The 19,195-nt window shown below is 37.7% G+C and overlaps 1 protein-coding gene across 1 annotated transcript; it reads left to right on the top strand.

Moving 5' to 3' along the window:
* Positions 1-1,025: 1,025 nt before the first annotated feature.
* Positions 1,026-19,105, top strand: MANSC4 (MANSC domain containing 4). The gene is made up of 4 exons (XM_037388936.1): positions 1,026-1,337; positions 3,416-4,460; positions 8,719-8,853; positions 9,726-19,105. The coding sequence occupies exons 2-4, from the start codon at positions 4,232-4,234 to the stop codon at positions 10,412-10,414; spliced, it is 1,053 nt and encodes a 350-aa protein (XP_037244833.1). The 5' UTR covers positions 1,026-1,337; positions 3,416-4,231; the 3' UTR covers positions 10,415-19,105.
* Positions 19,106-19,195: the final 90 nt, after the last annotated feature.

Below are 19,195 nucleotides of genomic sequence, written 5' to 3'. Positions count from 1 at the left end.
CAGAGATTATTGAGGCTGACGTTGCCTGGGATTATGCTGCACATTTGATTAAATAAGCTTAATGATGTTCAAAGGAGGGCACAGGCAGGTTCGTACCTCACCTGGGAAACTGCAGGCTTTGGGCTCACTTCTCAGCTGGTAGTTGCTGTCTTTCCATTGTTCTGTCACAGACAACCTAAACCATAGTTGATGGCAGCTAACATGTTTGACTAACTGTAGCAGAGAAGTGCTTTACAGAGTTAGCACTAGTGTTTTCCCACCCCAGAGACAGGCTGGGTCTGTCCTAGCAGCAATTGTTCACTGTGTACTTCTGCATCTTCATGGCAGCATCAAGGAGCATTGCCACATCTGGCACATCTGGCAGCCATATCAGGGGCTCTCTCTCACTTCTCTCCTATAATCTACTTGGGAAAGGGAAGATGCAGACAGGAGGCCCAACTGTCCTCTGTTGTCTAGTCTGCGTCCCTCTCTGCTCATACGGGCTAAACCACCACTCACAGAGCAGAAGAAAGGAGAAACTACCAACGGCAGGCACTAGTCTGGGCTGGGACATAGCAGCTGACACCACTGTCTCCCATAGCTGTTCCAACAGCATAAATTCCTAAGCTACTGCTTGACCCAGGACATTGCCTGTCCTCCCCCATTAGGGCTGAGAGGGGACTTCAAGACAGTCAGCAAAGAAGCACAGGATGATAACAAGTGGACAACAGGGCGCCCATGAACAAAGCCAATGTACAGTGTAGTTTTAGATGCGCTGATCTGAGTGCAGAATCAAAGCCTTGGCATTTTTAGTCCTTTTCAGGAAAGCTTTCCTGTACTATACAGATCTTCTTTCTGGTCTTTATATATTCTGAGTACTAGAACCATTGATTCCATATAAACTAAATATAGTTCCAAATATCAATATGTATCTGTTACTTTATATGGGAAAAGTGTTTGCCTTTGTTTATATTTGGCAAAAAAAGAGTTAATGACCAATGATGAATCCATTGTGCTAGGGAGCTTTTGGATTGTGCCATTATCACTGCCAGCCCAGGTAGAAAACTTCAGGTATTGTTTCTGTTTACAAGAAGAATCATTAAAAATATCATTCTCTTCCTTTGTGGCAGGTGTATTTGTATCTTTTACTGAAAGGTCTGAAAAGACAACCATGTTCTCACAGAAATCAGGCAACTGGCTTTCAGTTTTCCAGGAAGAAATTTGAGAAGACCAATGAAAAAAACTACTGAATAACCTGAAGTACTGGTCTGATACTGGCCACAGACTCCTCACTAACAGTAAAAGTCTCTTGATCCCTCCTCACAGAGCACATGGAACAGTCGGTCACTGGTTTGCAGGTAAGACGTATTTCCTTCTTGCAAAATGTTTGTGATTTTAAAGTTCAGCATTAAATTATATATATGCATTTCCCATAGAAAAGTCAACGTGAAACTTTGGGGAAACTGGAAGAAGACTGAAATTTAATATATAGAACTTTTCAGTTTTTAAAGGAAATTGCCCAAAGCTGCCATTTATTTACTTATTTATTTCAATCTCTTTATGTTTCATTAAATAAAAAGTTTCCCTGCAGCTACTCCCACTCTTTAATTTTATTCAGAAACAGAGAAAGGAGAAAGAATGACAAGTAATGAAAAGGAAAAACAGCTGCTTGGTTAAAGCACACAGCAGAATAGAATAAAAACATGATGGTATTAAGACTAGCAATGTGTCTACTGGCAAACAGTGGCAAACAAAAAAACCCTATTTTAAATATACCTTCAGAACACATAGGTCTGTACACAATAGGAGTGGTTACCCAAGCCTATTTTTGCAAATACATAACTATTTGCAAATACATATTATGCACAGTGAGTAGTCTCTCTTACTGTGTGTGGTGACTGCCTCAATGGAAGTAACAGGTACTTGAGATTTTGTTACTTTATTCCAAACGTGATGCCAGAGAAAGTCTTACTGAATGGTCTGAAAGACACTTAGATGCTCAGGCATGTTCACATCCAGTCTCGCACTTTATCTTAATGTCTGGACAGAGCCCCACTGAAATGAAACAAATCATATGGTATCTCAGGTCCAACTAACTGAAGTAGGTCACAGGCCTAGTCTTTTTTTTTCCTGAAAAGGAAGAAGTAAACATATTTGTCATCTACACTTTGCAAGGCATCAAACATACAAAAGCAGAGGCAATGAGACAGCGTATCTTTGTGTAACTACAAATACATATACCATTAAAGCTACTCATTACATCTAATTTTTTGCTTATGGAAATAATTCTATTTATTTAAATGGGCTCAAGACATACTCAGCTTTATCCAATAGAAATAATTGTTTTGTATCAGTTCAATCTCCTTGTTAAATGCTTCCCCCCAAATTATTCAGAATCTTCTAGATTTCTTGTAGATAGATCCATAATTCATACTAATGCTGTAGGTAACGCCAAAATACAGGTATAGCTTTCAAAATTCTAAGCATGTCCCATATCGAATGATGCTTTGGAATATTTGGAGAGCTGAAACAAAAATTTTAGAAAAATACTGTCAATAGCGCTTGAGGCAATGGTTGATAAATGCCTAAAAACATCCCTGTGCAGTCCACTGAATGCAAACGAAAGGTGTAACGAAACATATTTAAGGTTTTAAGTAGTGATTTTCACAGAGATGAAAATAAAACACATCAAGCTAATGAAAGAAAACAGAATGACGAAAGTACCAACAGCTGGTTTTCAGGACAGAGTCTTTAAAGAATTACCTGCTTAACGCTTGTAATTACAATTCATGTATTCCCCATAACAGACATGCAGACTGCATAAAAACAGACATTTGTTTGGAATCCTCCTACTTATAGCCAGCAGTTCCACTGAATATATAAATGTATTGGTCTTGCAATTGGATCTACAGGAGCTAACCTGCTCTGAGCTTTGCTGCCTCCTAAGGAGCCCTGTAAGGAACAAAATCGTATCCATGCTGGCTCATTTCCAAACTGGGGGCCTTGTTTGGCAAAACAACCGCCATCTATAATGACTAAAGAATTAAAATGAGCTGGAGGCTCCCCACCTCTATGCAACTGATCTATACTTCATGAAGAACTGGGGAAATTCCATGATTCTAATCTTGAAGGAAAAAAATGCAGCCTAAAATATTTTCATATATTCAACACACAACTTTTATTGCAACCATATTTCTACCTAATTCTCTCAAGCTCACCGTATAGTGAGAGTTAAACTCTATTCAGTTTAAATCAACTCATGCACTGTAATATTTTAAAGCCTTTCTGTACAAAAGGCATACAGAAGTGGGAATCACAGATCAGACTGGGTCCTTTTAAGAAACAGAACACTTGGGGAGTTTCAGGTTTCAGACCAGGTGCTTGAAAATTTGCCTCCCTATATGCCAACTATATTTTCTTTCTTTCATTCTCACAGGCCTTTTCCAAGGGTAAACATAAGCAGAGAAACCCATACAGACTGCTCAATATTCTTACACCTGTCAGAGGCAGGACTTTGGTTACCTGCCTGGTCCATAGATGAATGTAGGTTACAGCCTTCTCCAGTCATATTCAACTATTCCTAGATATTTGCAAATAAAATCATATTTTCTTGTAATCAAAACAGAATAGGGAAGGGGCACAAATTTCCACCCTTGTCTGGCAGACAGATAGTTCCATTTGTTAGTAAAGAAGGAACCTGCGTTTGCAGCCACCAGATAATTCAGTGTTAAGAAACTACACCGAGCTGTTTCTTCTGCATTGAGTGTAATAGCGTGCCTGACCCGAGTGGCAGACCTAACTGCTCTCAGGTGACTGTACTCCATACTTTCATAGCATGAGTCAAACCATACGCTGAGTTTACCATTATTCACCACAGGTTAAGGCTGTCTGCCTAGTCTGGGCTTAGAAGGACAAGAGACACAAACTCGGGACCAAAGAAACAAGTTCTCTGAATGACTAAAAACAACCTGTGCCTTTTCTCTCTTAAAAACTTTCTCCAAATAATTATGTTAGGGAATAACAATAATAACTATTATAATCATACGTAAATCATAAAATAGCTGCTTCCTTCCAGCAGCTGCTCAAACAGTATCATGGGAATCGTTAGGAAAAAAACATTCCTTGGCTCATGTCCCTGGCAGAATTGGCAGCATCCTCACCACTCAGGAGATTGTCTCTTAAAACGCTGGTCCAAACTTTAGTGCATCCATGGAGGATCAAGCGTGCTGACTAAGCCTCTTACATCGAAGAAATGGTTCTGCTGGCGGCAATAGCAGAAGTGCTGTTGGTTCTGGGTCTGGCTATGGAGTCAGACTCCCTCTGCTCACCCACTACCTTTTACAAGAACTGCTGGATCCGACGCTTCCCAGGTCTTCTGATTGACCTGCAGGAATCACAGAAAAGGGGAGCCCAGGTGCTGAAGATTTACGCAGAAGTCTCACCCCAACAGTGCAGCAGAACCTGCTGCCTTCTGAGGAATGGTGAGTGTTGATTAACAAGATTGTGGCATACACTAAAATGTACATCACAACATATCAGGGAAAATATTTTGGGTAATTTTTATATAAACATTCCTTTATTTGAAGAAATAATGCCCCCACCCCCCAAATAAAAGAAAAAAAAAAAACAACCAAAAGTAACCCCCAAAAAACGTATTTTTTTGAGGCAGGAAAGCAGAGGCACATTGTAATGTTCTTCCATCTTCAGACCCACAGAACATAATTTGATAATCTGAGTTTTTTAGAAGACTACCCTAGAAACACATTAAAATCTTAGGGTCTCCTTTGAAATTTTACATCTCTCTTACAAAACTTGTGGGCAATGCCACGATTAAAACAGTAACTCTTCAGTATCCATCACCATCTACTCCTATAGAGAAAAATCAGTTCTAACAGAACTCTTCCTCATGGTGTAGGGAACTAGACTAGGACATGGTGAGGGGGAAAGAGGAGGAAACACACAATTTGTCCTTCTGTGAAATAGAACAATATTAATCTTCTTGGAGAGAGCACTCTCTTACTCCACGTTTACACCATGTTTCTGGAGCAACCCAGGTATATTGTTAATATGAACAATAAAGTTACAGCAATAAATAATAGCAGCTATTTAGCTTGCAACCCCTTTTCCCTAGACATGTAAACTCAGACTCAGAATAAAAATAAGAAATATCGTTCCTTGATTTAAGCCCAAGACTTCACTTTCTCTGTATCACACTGCATTGGTACACTATAGGAGTGTATTTTAGGCGTGTATGTGAAGTGTGGGTCTCTGGTGCCTAAATTTGACTGTAAAACTCACAAGACTTGAGAAATTTTGGATACGAAGGATGAAAGTGAGGTACCAGTTACTAAAAACAGTCAGTATAGATTTTGATGACATTTTGAATTACGACCTTGACAAACCTGACGCTGACATAACTGATGTAACTGCTAGCAGTGTTCCTGGGAAGAGGCAACTTCTCTCTTAAGTATTGTGAGGAAAGAACAATTTTATATGTTTCAGCCATGTTTTTCCTATTTGGACAACAAACTTTTTTCTTACAGAACATGGGACTGGATACTTACCAAGATACGTAATGGTAACCTGGAATCTCATTTTTATAATGTTACACAGTGAAGCACAAATTTGTTACAGTCTTAACTAGAATCAAGACATTAGATGGCATTTCAAAGACATGCTTTAAATAAGCTTGTGGTTTCCTTATAATCCCAAAGTGACAGATGTAGTCATGAACAAAAATACTATTGCCAATAAATGTCCTAATTGAGATTTCAAGAAATGTTGATAAGAAGTTTGAAAAGAGAATTTTCTTTGCTGGATTCTTCAGTAATAGCACAGTTACTGAAAGCTAATCTTACAAGAAACAAAGAAATTTTGAAATAATTTAAAAACAAGAAATCAAGTATGTTGTTTATATTTCCTCAAACCGATACAAAATGTCTTATAGCATGCTTTTAAAGTATTTTTCCTGATCAAAGAACTATCCTTCCTTACAAAAAAATTGACTTGTGACATTTTTCTTACCTGATTTTATGCAATAACATCAAGCACAGATCCTGAAGAGAATATGTCCACAGAAGCCAAGTTTTTCAGATGAGATTTTTTTCCCTACTATTTAATAATGTTTTCATAAAGTATGCGATAATCATTAAAATGAAAAACATTTATAATTACATTATGCTAGAAAGTAGAGTTTCTAATGACAACAAAACTTCGCACAAACTTGGAAGATTGGAAAGGTTTCAAAGATTTCACTCCTCCCTTCAAACAAATATATGTATTTTCAGGTCTTTATATATTCTTAAATAACATAGCCTCTTTATCAGAAACCTGCATAGTATTCATGTATCACACTGGAAAAGAAACATAAAATATAATATTAGCACAAAACATCCATTCCTTGACAAAACTCAGAACATTGTATACGGGGTCTAAAGGCAAAGGTACATACTGCTACATGTGATGCAAGTGATGAACAGCTTTCTGTTTGAAGAAAAAACATCAATGTGAACAAATATATGAAAAGAGTGATTTTTCAGACAATGACTTCAATAATACCCCATTGCTAGTGTTTGCAGAGTGTTTCAGAATCCTTGAACAAAAGATACCACAGAAAAGCAAGTACTATATAGATATTTCACAGAAATATTTGAAGGGTTTTGTCTTTTAAACTGTTAACTTATGCTAAAAATGGTGCCAAATATTTACTCATGCGTAGAAATATTTATACATTCAGAATTTCTTAAAAATAGTAACTGGATTTAAAATTTTATTTATCCACAGAAGCCAATGTTTTTAATATATCACCTGTAGAAATGCCTGTAGTCCTCAGGAAATACATCGGAATAATTATGTGCTGGCTAAATATGCTTCTGTAGCACTATAAAATATTTCTAATCTTCCAAACAAAAATGCAAACCCATTGATATACAGTAAATCCAGAACATTCTATAATCCCTTTAAGGTTATCTTTCTGTCTTCCCCAAGGTATGTTCTTCTATTGTTTTGATAATCATAACTAGTCTTACTTCCATAAATACCTAGTTCAAGCTAAAGTTCCCGTGACACAGAAGTGGAAACTGATGAAGCCTAATTAGAGGAAGATATAGTACATGAAGATGGTATCAGTGAAAGGAAAATTGCTGATATCATCTTTGATTTAGCTTTGATGACAAAATCTATCTTTACCTTGCTATTATTAGGATTTAGGATCACAGTTTTACTTGTAAATATTACTATTTCCATTTCAGCGAGGCAGACAACCTTGATCTTTACAGTTAAGCAGCCAAAAAACGCAAGACGATATATATTCTGTAACAGCACTTCTGCCATGATTTTTTCTTCCATAGAGCTGCTGAATTTCTACTCTTCAGACAGGGTGTATTTTCATTGCAATTTTTTTAAATTAATTTTATACAAATTTTTGAAAATAATGCTTCTCTCTTTGGGCAGGTAAGTTCATTATAATGGAAAAAAAGCATTTCAAGGCGTGTGTCTACTGTGTTAAATCTATGATGCATATTGAGGCTACTAGACGAAAAAAAACTAACAAAGAAAAGACAGTAAGCACAGGTTTAATGTATTTTCTTCCTTTCCCCATCTGTAGATAGGTCAGGGATTTTATTTTTTTTTTTACTTACAAATAAAATGGAAAGAGTTGCATGACTTTTTCTGGTTTTCGTTGCAGAAGTATTATTATTTTCATTACTTACAGATGTGAGAAAAATGTTCAGAATTAATACCTACGTAAATAGAATACATTTATAAAGCCTTGCCAATACATTTTTGATTGCAGGTAGCCATATTAGTTTAGGTATGGAGGTTACATTCAAGGCAGGTAAAATGAAATAAACACAAACCCAAAACCTTTGTACAACTAAACCAAAACCTAACGTTGATCCTGCTCCAAGCATATTAATATAATAAAATACATTTTTTACTTGACATTTTGACTTGAGATTTTGATGTACTGTAAGACTCTGAAAGAAGAATCTTGCCTGCTTTTCATATAGTGTGACTTTAACTGTAAGTATTTTAGCATATATGTTCTATCTAAATCTTAAACCACTAGGATTCATGCATCTACATACCTTAGAAAGTTGTGTTTCAGTGACAAGTTGTTCAGGTATTTTTTCATTATTACTTTAGTCCTGATTTCTGTTGAAGGAAAATAAAAGTGAACCTCCACACAAACGAATGTCTAAACTACTCTATTCACAGAAATACAATAGCCCAAAGGCAATGAAGGAAAACAAATAGGAACTGGCAGCAGGGCAGGATGTCATTTACTTATTGTAGTTCAGGGTGTTTTTTTTTAAATAGTCTGGCTGAAATGAATGGTTGCAGTCCAGTTTCAAGTAGACAGGTATATTGCACAGGAGCAAAGACCCCAAAGTTGTCTTTCTTAATAACTTGGCTTTTAGAAATGGTCCCATCACTGTATCTGAGACATGAAGGAAGGCAACTAGTAGGACTGCAAGCTAAAGTATATTTTATTTAATCAGAGACACATTTAGAATTCATACAGCCATTCTATTCCTTTTCTCCAGATGTAAAATAACAATATAATTATATGTAGTTCTACATTTCTGACCAAATGCTTAGTTAGTTTGCATGATAATGAGAGAACCACAGAGCTGCCCAGTATTAATGATTTTCTGATGTTAAATAACATAATAAAATGCAAAATGCAATGGTCATTAGACTGATAAGCTCAACTTCTTTCCTTTTGTATTACAGTTTCCTGCAATCTAGCAGTGTTCTACCATGGAGCCATTAATGAGAATATGAATTGCCTGCACATGTCTTGCCCAGCATTGGAAAGTTGCATACTAAAGGCTAGAATCAATGTCATTTTGTACAACATCACAAAAGGTAATTAAGAATTTAATTTATAAAGGCTGAAAACATAGCAACTGTAGGAAATTTTAGAATTATACTAGGTCAGTTACTGTGCTAGAAGTGCTGTCCTGAAGTAACATGCAACGCTAAAAAAGCATAAGATTTTTTTTTTCCTTTTTCATCAATGCACCTACTTCTGAGACTACTTCCCTCCTTTCTTCCATTCAGTATGTAAGAAAGGACCTGGAAGATAAACCCTGCTCTAAGATTCATGCTCTGAGTACCTAACCAACACTATGCTTGGGCAAAATACTGCACCAGATCTGAGAGACTGAGGCGAGGCTGCCACTGCTCCGTGCCCCCAAATCCAAACAGTAGCAAGGCTGAAAATTTATTCTCATTAGGCACATGAACAAAGGAAACACAGGTAACACAAATGCATAAAGCAGACACACAATCACAGGCAGCACCAAGAGCCTCATCCTGCTTTTTCTGACTGCACAGGATGGAGACCTACTAGTAAAAATAGATATACACATATAGGTACCATGCAGATCCCCCTAGCAGCTGGGCTCAGATGCTCACTCAGTCTGCCCAGTCCAGACCCCAGCCTCCCCAGTTGCTGTCACCTAGATGTACGAGTCTCTGAGGGTGCAGCCTCCCTCCAGTTGCTGCTACAGACTGTCACACACACACAGAGAGCTTGCCAGGACTCCCCCACTCCCCAGTAGCCTAGATCCCTCCCTTTCCTCACCTTCGGTTCCCTCCCTAAGCATCCCATAATAAGGTGTTGATGGGTACTGATGTGTCAGGTCCCTGATCTGCCATTGTCTCCATGTGCTCCTTTTGTGGGCGTGCAGATGAACTTTTATCACATAAACTAACCTTTTGTTATGATTTAATAGGGATTGATCCAGATCTTCTTATTTTTGAAAAACTGACATCCAAAGAGCCAAGACATCACACCTCACCAAGTAAATACGAAAGGCAAAATGGGACAAAGACCACCGAGTGGGAAAGATGCCAGCACCATAATGCCACATCAAGTTCTCTTCTGCTCCAAGCTCCATCTTCTACCACTAGCCATGGCTTAACAGCAAACACTTACACCTCCAGCACAAGCCTGATGGTCCAAAAAACGGAAGTTACTACTTATTCCAGGGCAGAAACTTTTTCACCAACTGATCATTTTGCTAAGGGAACAAGCACAACTTTGGTAAGGACTAGGTCAATCACCAGCTCAGACAAGCAGACTGCATACTCAACTTTGATACCCAAGTCTGCCGAGGTATTATCCCACATGCCCACTCCTCCTCGTCTGAACGGCAGTAAGCAACACTTAAATGAAACCAAAGGCTACAGCGGCAGGAACTATACTTCAGATAACGATGCACCTGCTTGGGAAGCTGCACCTTTGGGTGTCTGGTTGATTCCCATTGTTCTCTGCTCTTCTCTCATCTTCCTTTGCTGTTGCACCGTTGCTTTCACAGCGGGGCGCTGCAGCAATAGGAGGGGTCAGTATAAGCCCATAAGGAGAAGAACCACCATGTTGCGACACTTCATAAAATATACTGCTGTCAAAGGTAATTTGTAAAATACTGTCATCATCCTTGTTTTGGAACAAATAGCTTCTTAAAAATTAACTGTACATACCAGCTTGTTTCTTTTACAGAACCAAAGATAATTTTTTTTTTCACTGATGGTTTCAGAACCTTTCAGTTCTTTTAATTCTTGACAGCTGAAAAACAATTCCCATCTCTTTGGGTAAGAAGTACACACTCCTAGCTCCTGCTGCATGCTCAGAGGTGTTCAAGCACATTTTGGTTCATAACCTGCCCCAGACTAATGCCTAACAAACATACACCTTCCTTAACTTAGAGCAGATTCACTGCAGCTGTACCCATCCTCTCCTGACTTCGAACTAACCTGAGAAAATTAAGTGTAGGTGTAATCAGCAAAACTGACCGAAGTTTTATACTATCACAAAATCGTTTTAACTCTAATCATCCTTTAATTGCCTCAGATCTCACTGTTTCTATAAAAACTATTTTTCTTCAACTAAGTTCTGTATCTCCCTTTTCCTCCAATTATCCCTAATACTGAGACAAAACAATTTAGCCAGCACTTTTTACTTCAAATAAAAACATTCAAAAGATCGCAAGTCCCCAAAACTACTGAATTCCATTAACTCATACCCAAACATCTGAACATTCAATCTTTATGCTTTGCTTTTACCCCACTTCTCACTGTACTCTTCTGGTAACAATCACTTCAAATGTTTTTCAAGCCCCTCCAGAAGCACCTTCAGACTTCAGCTGCTTTTGTAAAGTCACTTGCTCTATATTGACACTGACAAATCTATTCTGTTATTGGCTAAGGAAAATACAAATGCAGCTAATATTTGTTCATGCCTTGCAATTAGCATCACTCTGTGCTGTCCGCTTTGACTTGCTTTTTCCTAACCTACTCATATTTATCATTTACATAATTAGCTTTTTAAAATAGGGACAGCCATTTAATGTATGTTGCACAGGAATACACAAAAAGGGTTTTGAAAGCTCTGTAAGCTAGCTTTATAATAAAACCCTTTTTTTGTTTCCTCATCCTGTATACTCTTATTCATAAAAGTGCTCCTCCTGAATATAAATCAAGTGACTAGATCAACAAAGTAGCAAGGTATTTCCTTGCCTTACCTTGCCCAGGAAGTTTGCTTAGCAAAGCAAACATTTCCAACAGTACCAGGATTGTTCTTCCTCTTTTAAACTTGTTGATGTCTCAGTTTCTCACTTTCTTCATTGCTGTAAGAAGTTTCTATTTCCCACACAAGTGTAAATGTTATAAAAGGAAACAATAAAAAAATAAAACTGATTGTCACGTCTATGTGGCAGGAAATTATTTTAAAACTAGTAAGATCCATGCAGTGTTCAAAGACTACAGTGATGAAGTTGTAAGGCCACATGAATATCTAATTACAGTTGAGCAGGTTGGTTTCAGAGGAAAAGAGCTCTCTAAAATTATATTTAACCCACATTGATCAGCACCGTAGCTTAGAAAACTGAACTTTAACACCCCCCCTTGTTTATAGTATTTGATTGACCTTGTATGTAATAGAAGACCAACTGCCACAAGGTAACACTTTAAAAGAGTGGGGTTATTTGATCAGTTGAAATTACACAAAAGAAATTCCTTCTATTTTAGCTGGAAAAATTAGAATTAGGTATGCTTTGTTTTTAAGGGCAGTCTATGCTTATATGTGAAGTGATACAAATTCCAGAGATTTACTCACTGCACCAAGTACTTTAAATCTAAACAAGCCAAATTCTATCATCAAATTGCATTCTCCCAATTAATCACGTGGCTGAATCTAGCACACATTTTAACTGTCACTAAAAATTTCAACTAAGAATGACGAGACCCCAACGGCTCTTCTGCATTAGAGGAAGTTGGCAGGTATTCTTCTCCAGGTTTTTAACATGAAAAGGAAAGGAACTAGGAGAAAGGAACCAAGATACACTATATTGTATCAGAGGATGAATGTGGTGATATTGTAAATTAATGTATGTCTCATGTGATGTGCTCATCATCTTAGGGTAATCTTCATGGATCTGCCTCCAGAATGGAAAAGTCTAGGGTCTAGCATTTCATTAGGAAACAAAGGCACATGTATATCAGAGGAGGAACTCAGTTCCTCAACCTGTAGATGACTGTGACGCGCTTTACATCCTTTCTCCACATACACTGCAAATCGTGATGTGCACTGAGACTGTTGGTACGCTCTTTTTTGGACTAGAAGCTGCAGAACATGTGGATTGTCTTTGTACAGTACTGTACCAACCATTGTCTGTCAAATTGTGAAGGAAATGTTCATGGCCAAGTGAGCCACCCTTCTGTTCAAGACACATGCAAGCACAACTCCATTTATAAAGTCTTAACCAGAAAACATAAAGTTTGCAAGTTCATGTTCTGATCTCTACCACAGATAACATACAGATACTTCACAATTATGACAATCAAATCAAATACATAAACCAATCTCATTAACTACATGCTCCAAGTCAAAGTTGTGGTACTTTTCCTCTCACTCATATTGATAACGGGCACATTTTGTCATAGGATTCTCCCACAAAACACTAGCTAGCATTGTCGCGTCAATTTGCAATGAAAGTGCTTTTTAAATTATTTTTTTCTCCCAATAATTTTTAAAGTCATGTAGTCAAGAAAAACACCTTTTAAAACCAACTTACACTTAAAATGTAAAGATATATCAAAAGCCAATCTAAAATCCAGCTAGTTACCTGACTGCTTGTCTACTTGCTACTACATGAATAAACATCCCATGTAATGCAGTAATACAGAAGTGTCTTATGAAATCGTCTCAGTGTTTGCAATGGTCAAAACTATCAACGCGGTAAAGTGTAAGTTTGCTGCCAAAGAAAAGCTCAGCTAAAAACGCACTTTGAAGAACATTGCATTTTTTATATGACAAAGAGCTAAAAAGCCTAAAACTAAACTCAGAAAAATGCTTTACATGAGAACTAGATCTGCGCTCTGTGATGCCTTTCTTCAGGCTGAACAGAGCCATTAAAATTCTGCTTGTGTTCACTTTATAGACTCAATTGCACCCAAGGAGATGTTACTTGAGAAAGTAAGGCATTTCAAACTGCACAAACTTTCAAGACCCTGCAGCAGTGAATTCCAAATATAGTTTCTCCTGAAAATCAGAGCATACTAAAGTTATTATTGCTACATAACTGCATATAGTTTTTCGGATACAGAATTCACATGCAGGCAGCTCAGTCCAATTCAGGTAGAAAAATTATGTTCTGTTTGCATAAAAATTGCCCCATAGTTTCAGCTGGATAACATGTTTCAGTTTTCTTGGCCTAGGGTTTTGCCAGGCATTGCTGAATATTGGTTATCTGCAATTACAGAAGGATCCACATTGTGTGTTACAATTAGTTGTTTCATACTGTCCATTTTTTTAATTTGAATATAAATTTATTTTGTAGTTTTAAGACACGATAGTGCACAGCAGCTCCTTCTCCCTGCTTCTCATAGTTAAGGTCTGCAGAACTTTTTAACAGTTTGAGGCAGCCACATTGTAACACAATGCCCTTTATACATTAATTTATCATACTGAGAACAATGCATTTTTGATTTAACTTAATATTTAATCATGCACATAAAATAGGGGAAGATGCTTAAATCTGTAATATATATATATATATTTCTAATCTACTGTTGAACTTGAAGCCACAGAAGCAAGATCATTGTAAGTCTAAGGCAACAAAGCTCTTGCAGTATCAACACTGGAAACATTCAAGACAGGAAACAGAAGTAAACGTGAACACAGGACATCCCCTCTCTCTTCTTCCTGTACCATCAAGATATTACTGTTCTCAGATAAATATTATGCAATTCAACTGAAAACTGACAGGTCCTAACATATTGCAATACCTTCATTATACAAGCCTTGCACTAATTTCATTGTCCTCAAGTCCTTAGTATCCATTCTTATCCTGACTTTTCCTGTTCAGGCTGGGCTGCTACCTAAATGTCCCACAAAACACCTGCTGATGGTCTGCAGTGCTGCAAACTCAGTAGTGTTTGGCCTGCTCCAGCTTGTTTAAGTCTTCTTCTGCTGTAAGTGATCCTCCACGGCAGCTTGATTCAAGAACAAAGAAGAAAAGCTATTTTTAAGGGACGGATACTAATAGATTTTTGTTAAAAAAGGAAATCAACTACCAAAAAAGCTAAAACTTGCTATTCTTACACCAAGGATGACATATACCTACAAATGCAAAGACTAGCAAAGAAATCCTTTCACTGGACGGGATACACTCCAACATGCCAGAAACACAAATCTCTGCAAGAAGGCATTAGTTTTAAATAGGAATCACAGGTAATAACTATTTGCCTTCAAACAGGTGGTTTTCCCACCTCCTTTACAAAAGTAGCTTCTATCTGATTGATCAGTTGTGTGATCTGCAGCAAGTCACAGTCATCCCTGGTGTCCATAGTTTCATCGTCACCAGATTAGTGCCTGCATAGTCACTTAATAGCACCTTGATGCTTTTCTGAAACTTGCCCTCAATATTACGTTCTGTAGAATCATACAATCTGTACTCACCAGAAGAAGAACTGAAAAAACGTTATCTGTCCCATGCACAAATGCTTCTAGGGCACAATGGAATGACTCAGATATATAATGAGATCATGCTCTAATCTTGGTTTGTTGTCATATAGAGAAAAAAATAGGCAGGAAAAGGGTTATATAAAGCACGGTAGGACTCTTTTATTATACACTAGGAGGGTCACAACAAAATAAATACATACATTTTAAGTATAAGGGAAAACAAGAAATGGGTAGAAAGATGGTCTGTCCAGACAGCACATCCCTTTTTAGGCAACTGTCCCTTTATCCCCTACCTGTGCTTGTAGCAATGCTATGCATGAAAACAGGGCAAAAAGTGTCAGCTCTGGTCAGGAGTATAAACTAGTTCCCTGAAGACCATGAGATTATCTGTAGGGGTTTACCAACTCTTCACAGCCAGCCAGTCACATTCAGGTCTTAGGGAAGCTTAGTGAAGTTACAAGTAGTTGTAACATCTGCTATCCTTGCCAAAGACTGAATTATGTCTTTGTACAGGCCTTCTTGTCTAATCTGAGCATAAGGTTATGCTCAGTGTCCAAAGCCCTTCTTTAAAGGGCAGAAGTGTGGTAGAACACAGACAACCTCAAGAAACTATTTCAGCGACATCTTGAACATTTCACTGCACAACTTCTAGCACACTCTTTACTAAAGGCATCTTATGCCAGCGATTCCAGTAGTTTCTAGATGCAAAAAAAATATTAGCTGAAGTACTGACAAAACAAGTTCTTTCCCAGTTTGACCAAGCGCTAGATCCCAACCTTTCTTTGGAACGTTTATATGGGAGATAAAAGAAAGGTTAGTCTCCTCAACAGCACCAGCGAAACTATGCGTCACAACTACTCCACATGGCCAAGAACTTAATTCATGTGAGTTTTTTTCCATTGGAGACAGCTTATTTTTCCTTGCCATAAGGAACTTACTTTTCCAGTTTGTGGGGGCAAGTGTTTGGATTTGAAATGAGACATCTGCTACTTGGAGGTTAGAACGGTGACCACAAAGAAGCGCAAGCTTCAATTTGTGATGGACAGGGTTGCCTGAGGTCAGGGCTGTCATGAACTAGGCCCATGTTCCTCTTGGCCAGTAAATACCAGTAGAATTACCTATGGAGACAGCCAATACCTCTAGATATTACGTGTGGGTTTTTGCACCTCTTCCCCCTTGTATTTATGCACAGAGGGGGCTTAGCCTGTTTCTTAATTTAAATGTTATCTATCTATGTTTCTATTTAGAAGTAACATAAGCACTTCCATGTAATAAGAATGTGCATACACATAGGTATGCAGAGAGGGATACACACCTTAGAGTCATGCATTTACATTATAACACACATGGATACATTAATAAGTGACCGTTGCTAAGGGCACACTTATTCCTGTGTTGTAGAGTTACTTAACCTGTAAATCTATTACTAACTCTTGACAGTTTTTAAACTTCAGTGCAGGTTTCCAGTGAGATGGTCTGCAAAAGTACTACATAGGAAAATAAAGACGTGTAGTTTAGTTCATAAAAAACACGTGCTGTATTATACATCACCAAGGTTGGAAAGACTCCCTCTGGAGATAAGGTCCCGGTGTTCTAGGTATTCTACATAATCACAGAGAAATACTGCCACCCTCAAACATGAACAGTTTAGAGGGAGAACAGAAAAACAGAAAGAGAAATACCCAAGATGACAAAAAGCTCAAAACACCATCCAGGCTACCTTTGATCCAGTCCGCTGCATTATGCAAGTTCTGTACTGTAACATATAAACCATTAGTAAAAATCACAAGTGTAACTCTGAATTTTATATTGCCTTTGATTCTAGCAGCTTGACTGGGCACTTACAGGATTATAAAGGTTTTTAATTTTGTTCACATTGTTCTTAGCAAGGAGAGGAATTGAAGATGACACTGAAAACCAGGGTTGGAGGTCAATCTTGTAGATTTCTAAAGCCAGCTGGCCAAGTGTTCTATAGCCATACAGTCATTAAGCCAGATATAATTGTCAAAGGCACCAGTTTGCCAGTCAATTTCTGATGGTAAGTGTTGGATATGGTTAGGGAACACAGTGAATTAGTTCCAGTATTATACCAGCAGGTTATATCTGGTATATATATATCTATATAATATAGGTTTAATCTATTGTTGGTAGAGACATTTGAGTGTCCCGGCACTCAGGAGATGGCCACCTTTTACCCTGCCTGTATTTCTTGAACATTCACAGAACGTATACAAAAGCTAGGCTTGAACACTTCTGAGGAAACTCTAGAAGCCTATGCATTTTAGGTTTTCAATAAATTAGCTGTGAAGCTAATGAAATGCTAATACAATCAACTGAAAAATCAATTTCCCTTGCTGTGCTGTTTTTTCTACTAGCCATTCTTAGTAAAGTCAAATTGTTATTATAAACTACAACTTTCACACAGAATTCTGCCTAGGTCCGTTTAAATTTGTGAAGAGCAAAGGAAAACTGAATCGCCCTCTGTTGCTCATATGCCCTGTGTATGTAAGGACAATTTTATGCAGGAAAGCAAACTTCTGGAGTTTTGGGTTTCTGAAAACATTTAAGGACGTTACTCATAACAGTCTTGTGCAAGACATGTCACAGCAAAACCTAAGTCAGTTAGTTACATGTGCTTACTAGTAACATCAGTCCCTATGCAAGCACTGACAAAGCCAATCAAGGAAACAAATTTCTCTTGTGTACGTAGTAGAACCAAACCACCTTTGGAATAAGGCCAGGCACAACTCCACCACCCATGCCATTCTCTGAGTTAAATTGTAGTTACTTCCTCAGTAATTTTGGTTTCATGGCTCTTTAAAAAAGATCAGGAATTACACAGATATAGTATTTCAAATGAGAATTTTAAATTTACCTTCGTTATCCCTGAATAAAGGAACAACCTGATAACAACTAAAACTTTCCCCATATTAAACTTCTACTAAAACTTCACACTTACACAAATCTAAAAGGAAGGACCGCAAAATAACCAACTTGGTAAGTGCAAAATTGGAATTACAGGGAAAGCATTTTCAGTCTTGGCTATGGCTCTCACAAATTCTCATAAGGAGAACAAAGCTGCATCAAACTCACTCTCCTGACATAGGAAAACAATCTCTAAGAAGAATCCTTCCAAAATTGACAGTGTTTTGGAAATGCAAATACACAGTCTTTGGCTGTACATAAACACAAAACAAACAATGAGAAACCCTAGAGCAGTGAGTAAGTCGAGCCACACAGAACACTCTGCAGAAATCAATTCCCTTCAGTTTTCAACGTCCTTATTCTTATGCTGTTTCCTCTCAACGATTTGCTGGCAGGGCCACATGTCACCTATTTTTTTTTATAGGTGTGCAGAATCCTTACATCTGATGAATAACTCCCTCTGCCCCTTCTAGAAGATGAAGGCGACTCTCTCTAAGCTGAAGTGTTAGAAAAGCCAGGAAGGTATAATAAAAGCAAGAATAGCTATTTATGTCCTTTCAAGATAATATTTAAAGGTTGGGGGTTTTTCTTAAACCATGAGAGGGCAATAAAAGTTGTGTGCAATTCCAGTGTTTTAAATCAATTCCTTTCAAATACAAATTACAAAATATAAGGTAAACATCCATTTAACTCCTTTCTCTGAGCTTCACAGCAGTAAACTGGTTGCTACAAATACTTTTTTTCCTAACTTGAAAAGCCGGAGTACATTCAAGAGAACACTCAGCAGGCCTCATGGTACCAAGACTCAGTCCATTCTTATTTAAGCTATGTATGTGTCTCACTGCTCACCAGCTCTCACTTTCAGCAACTCTCATTGTTCCTCCTTTCCCATGTACTTTAGTACCCTGTCAATAACTGCTAGTTCACCTTCCCACTACCATCCCACTTTCTACCTTATTTTATTCCACCATTTTAGAGACAGGTATTTTTACTTAGGGTATTTGTTAGGCCTCATGATGACAACTGGGAGAGTCTCATACTGTTCAGTGTGCTTCAACACTTATCTAAAAGTTAAACTACTTAAGCAACATTTACTTCATTTTACACACAGAGTTCATATAGAGAAAAATCCAAGTGACATCTGAAAAGCATTAAGAAACTTTAGAGCGCTTGCCATTCAGGCCCTTAATTAACACAACTGGGAGCTTAAGTAATTTCATTGGTTTTGACACTGTTGCTCTAAATTATATGCTGAAAGAAGTTGTGTGAGAAGTCAGAATGTGATTAAGCAGAGGACTGAACCAGGATCTCCCA

This window comes from Falco rusticolus, chromosome 5 (assembly GCF_015220075.1).
Source record: "Falco rusticolus isolate bFalRus1 chromosome 5, bFalRus1.pri, whole genome shotgun sequence".
In the NCBI taxonomy this organism is placed as follows: domain Eukaryota; kingdom Metazoa; phylum Chordata; class Aves; order Falconiformes; family Falconidae; genus Falco; species Falco rusticolus.
Note: the sequence above shows the minus strand (reverse complement) of the source record. Positions and strands in the feature narration are given on the sequence as shown.

Bases quoted from the DNA above. Each gene is read 5' to 3' on its own strand.
- MANSC4 (XM_037388936.1), top strand. From the start codon at position 4,232: ATGGTTCTGCTGGCGGCAATAGCAGAAGTGCTGTTGGTTCTGGGTCTG. The intron at 4,461-8,718 runs GTGAGTGTTGAT...TTTGTATTACAG, and splicing joins CTGCTGCCTTCTGAGGAATG to TTTCCTGCAATCTAGCAGTG. The intron at 8,854-9,725 runs GTAATTAAGAAT...ATGATTTAATAG, and splicing joins TTTGTACAACATCACAAAAG to GGATTGATCCAGATCTTCTT.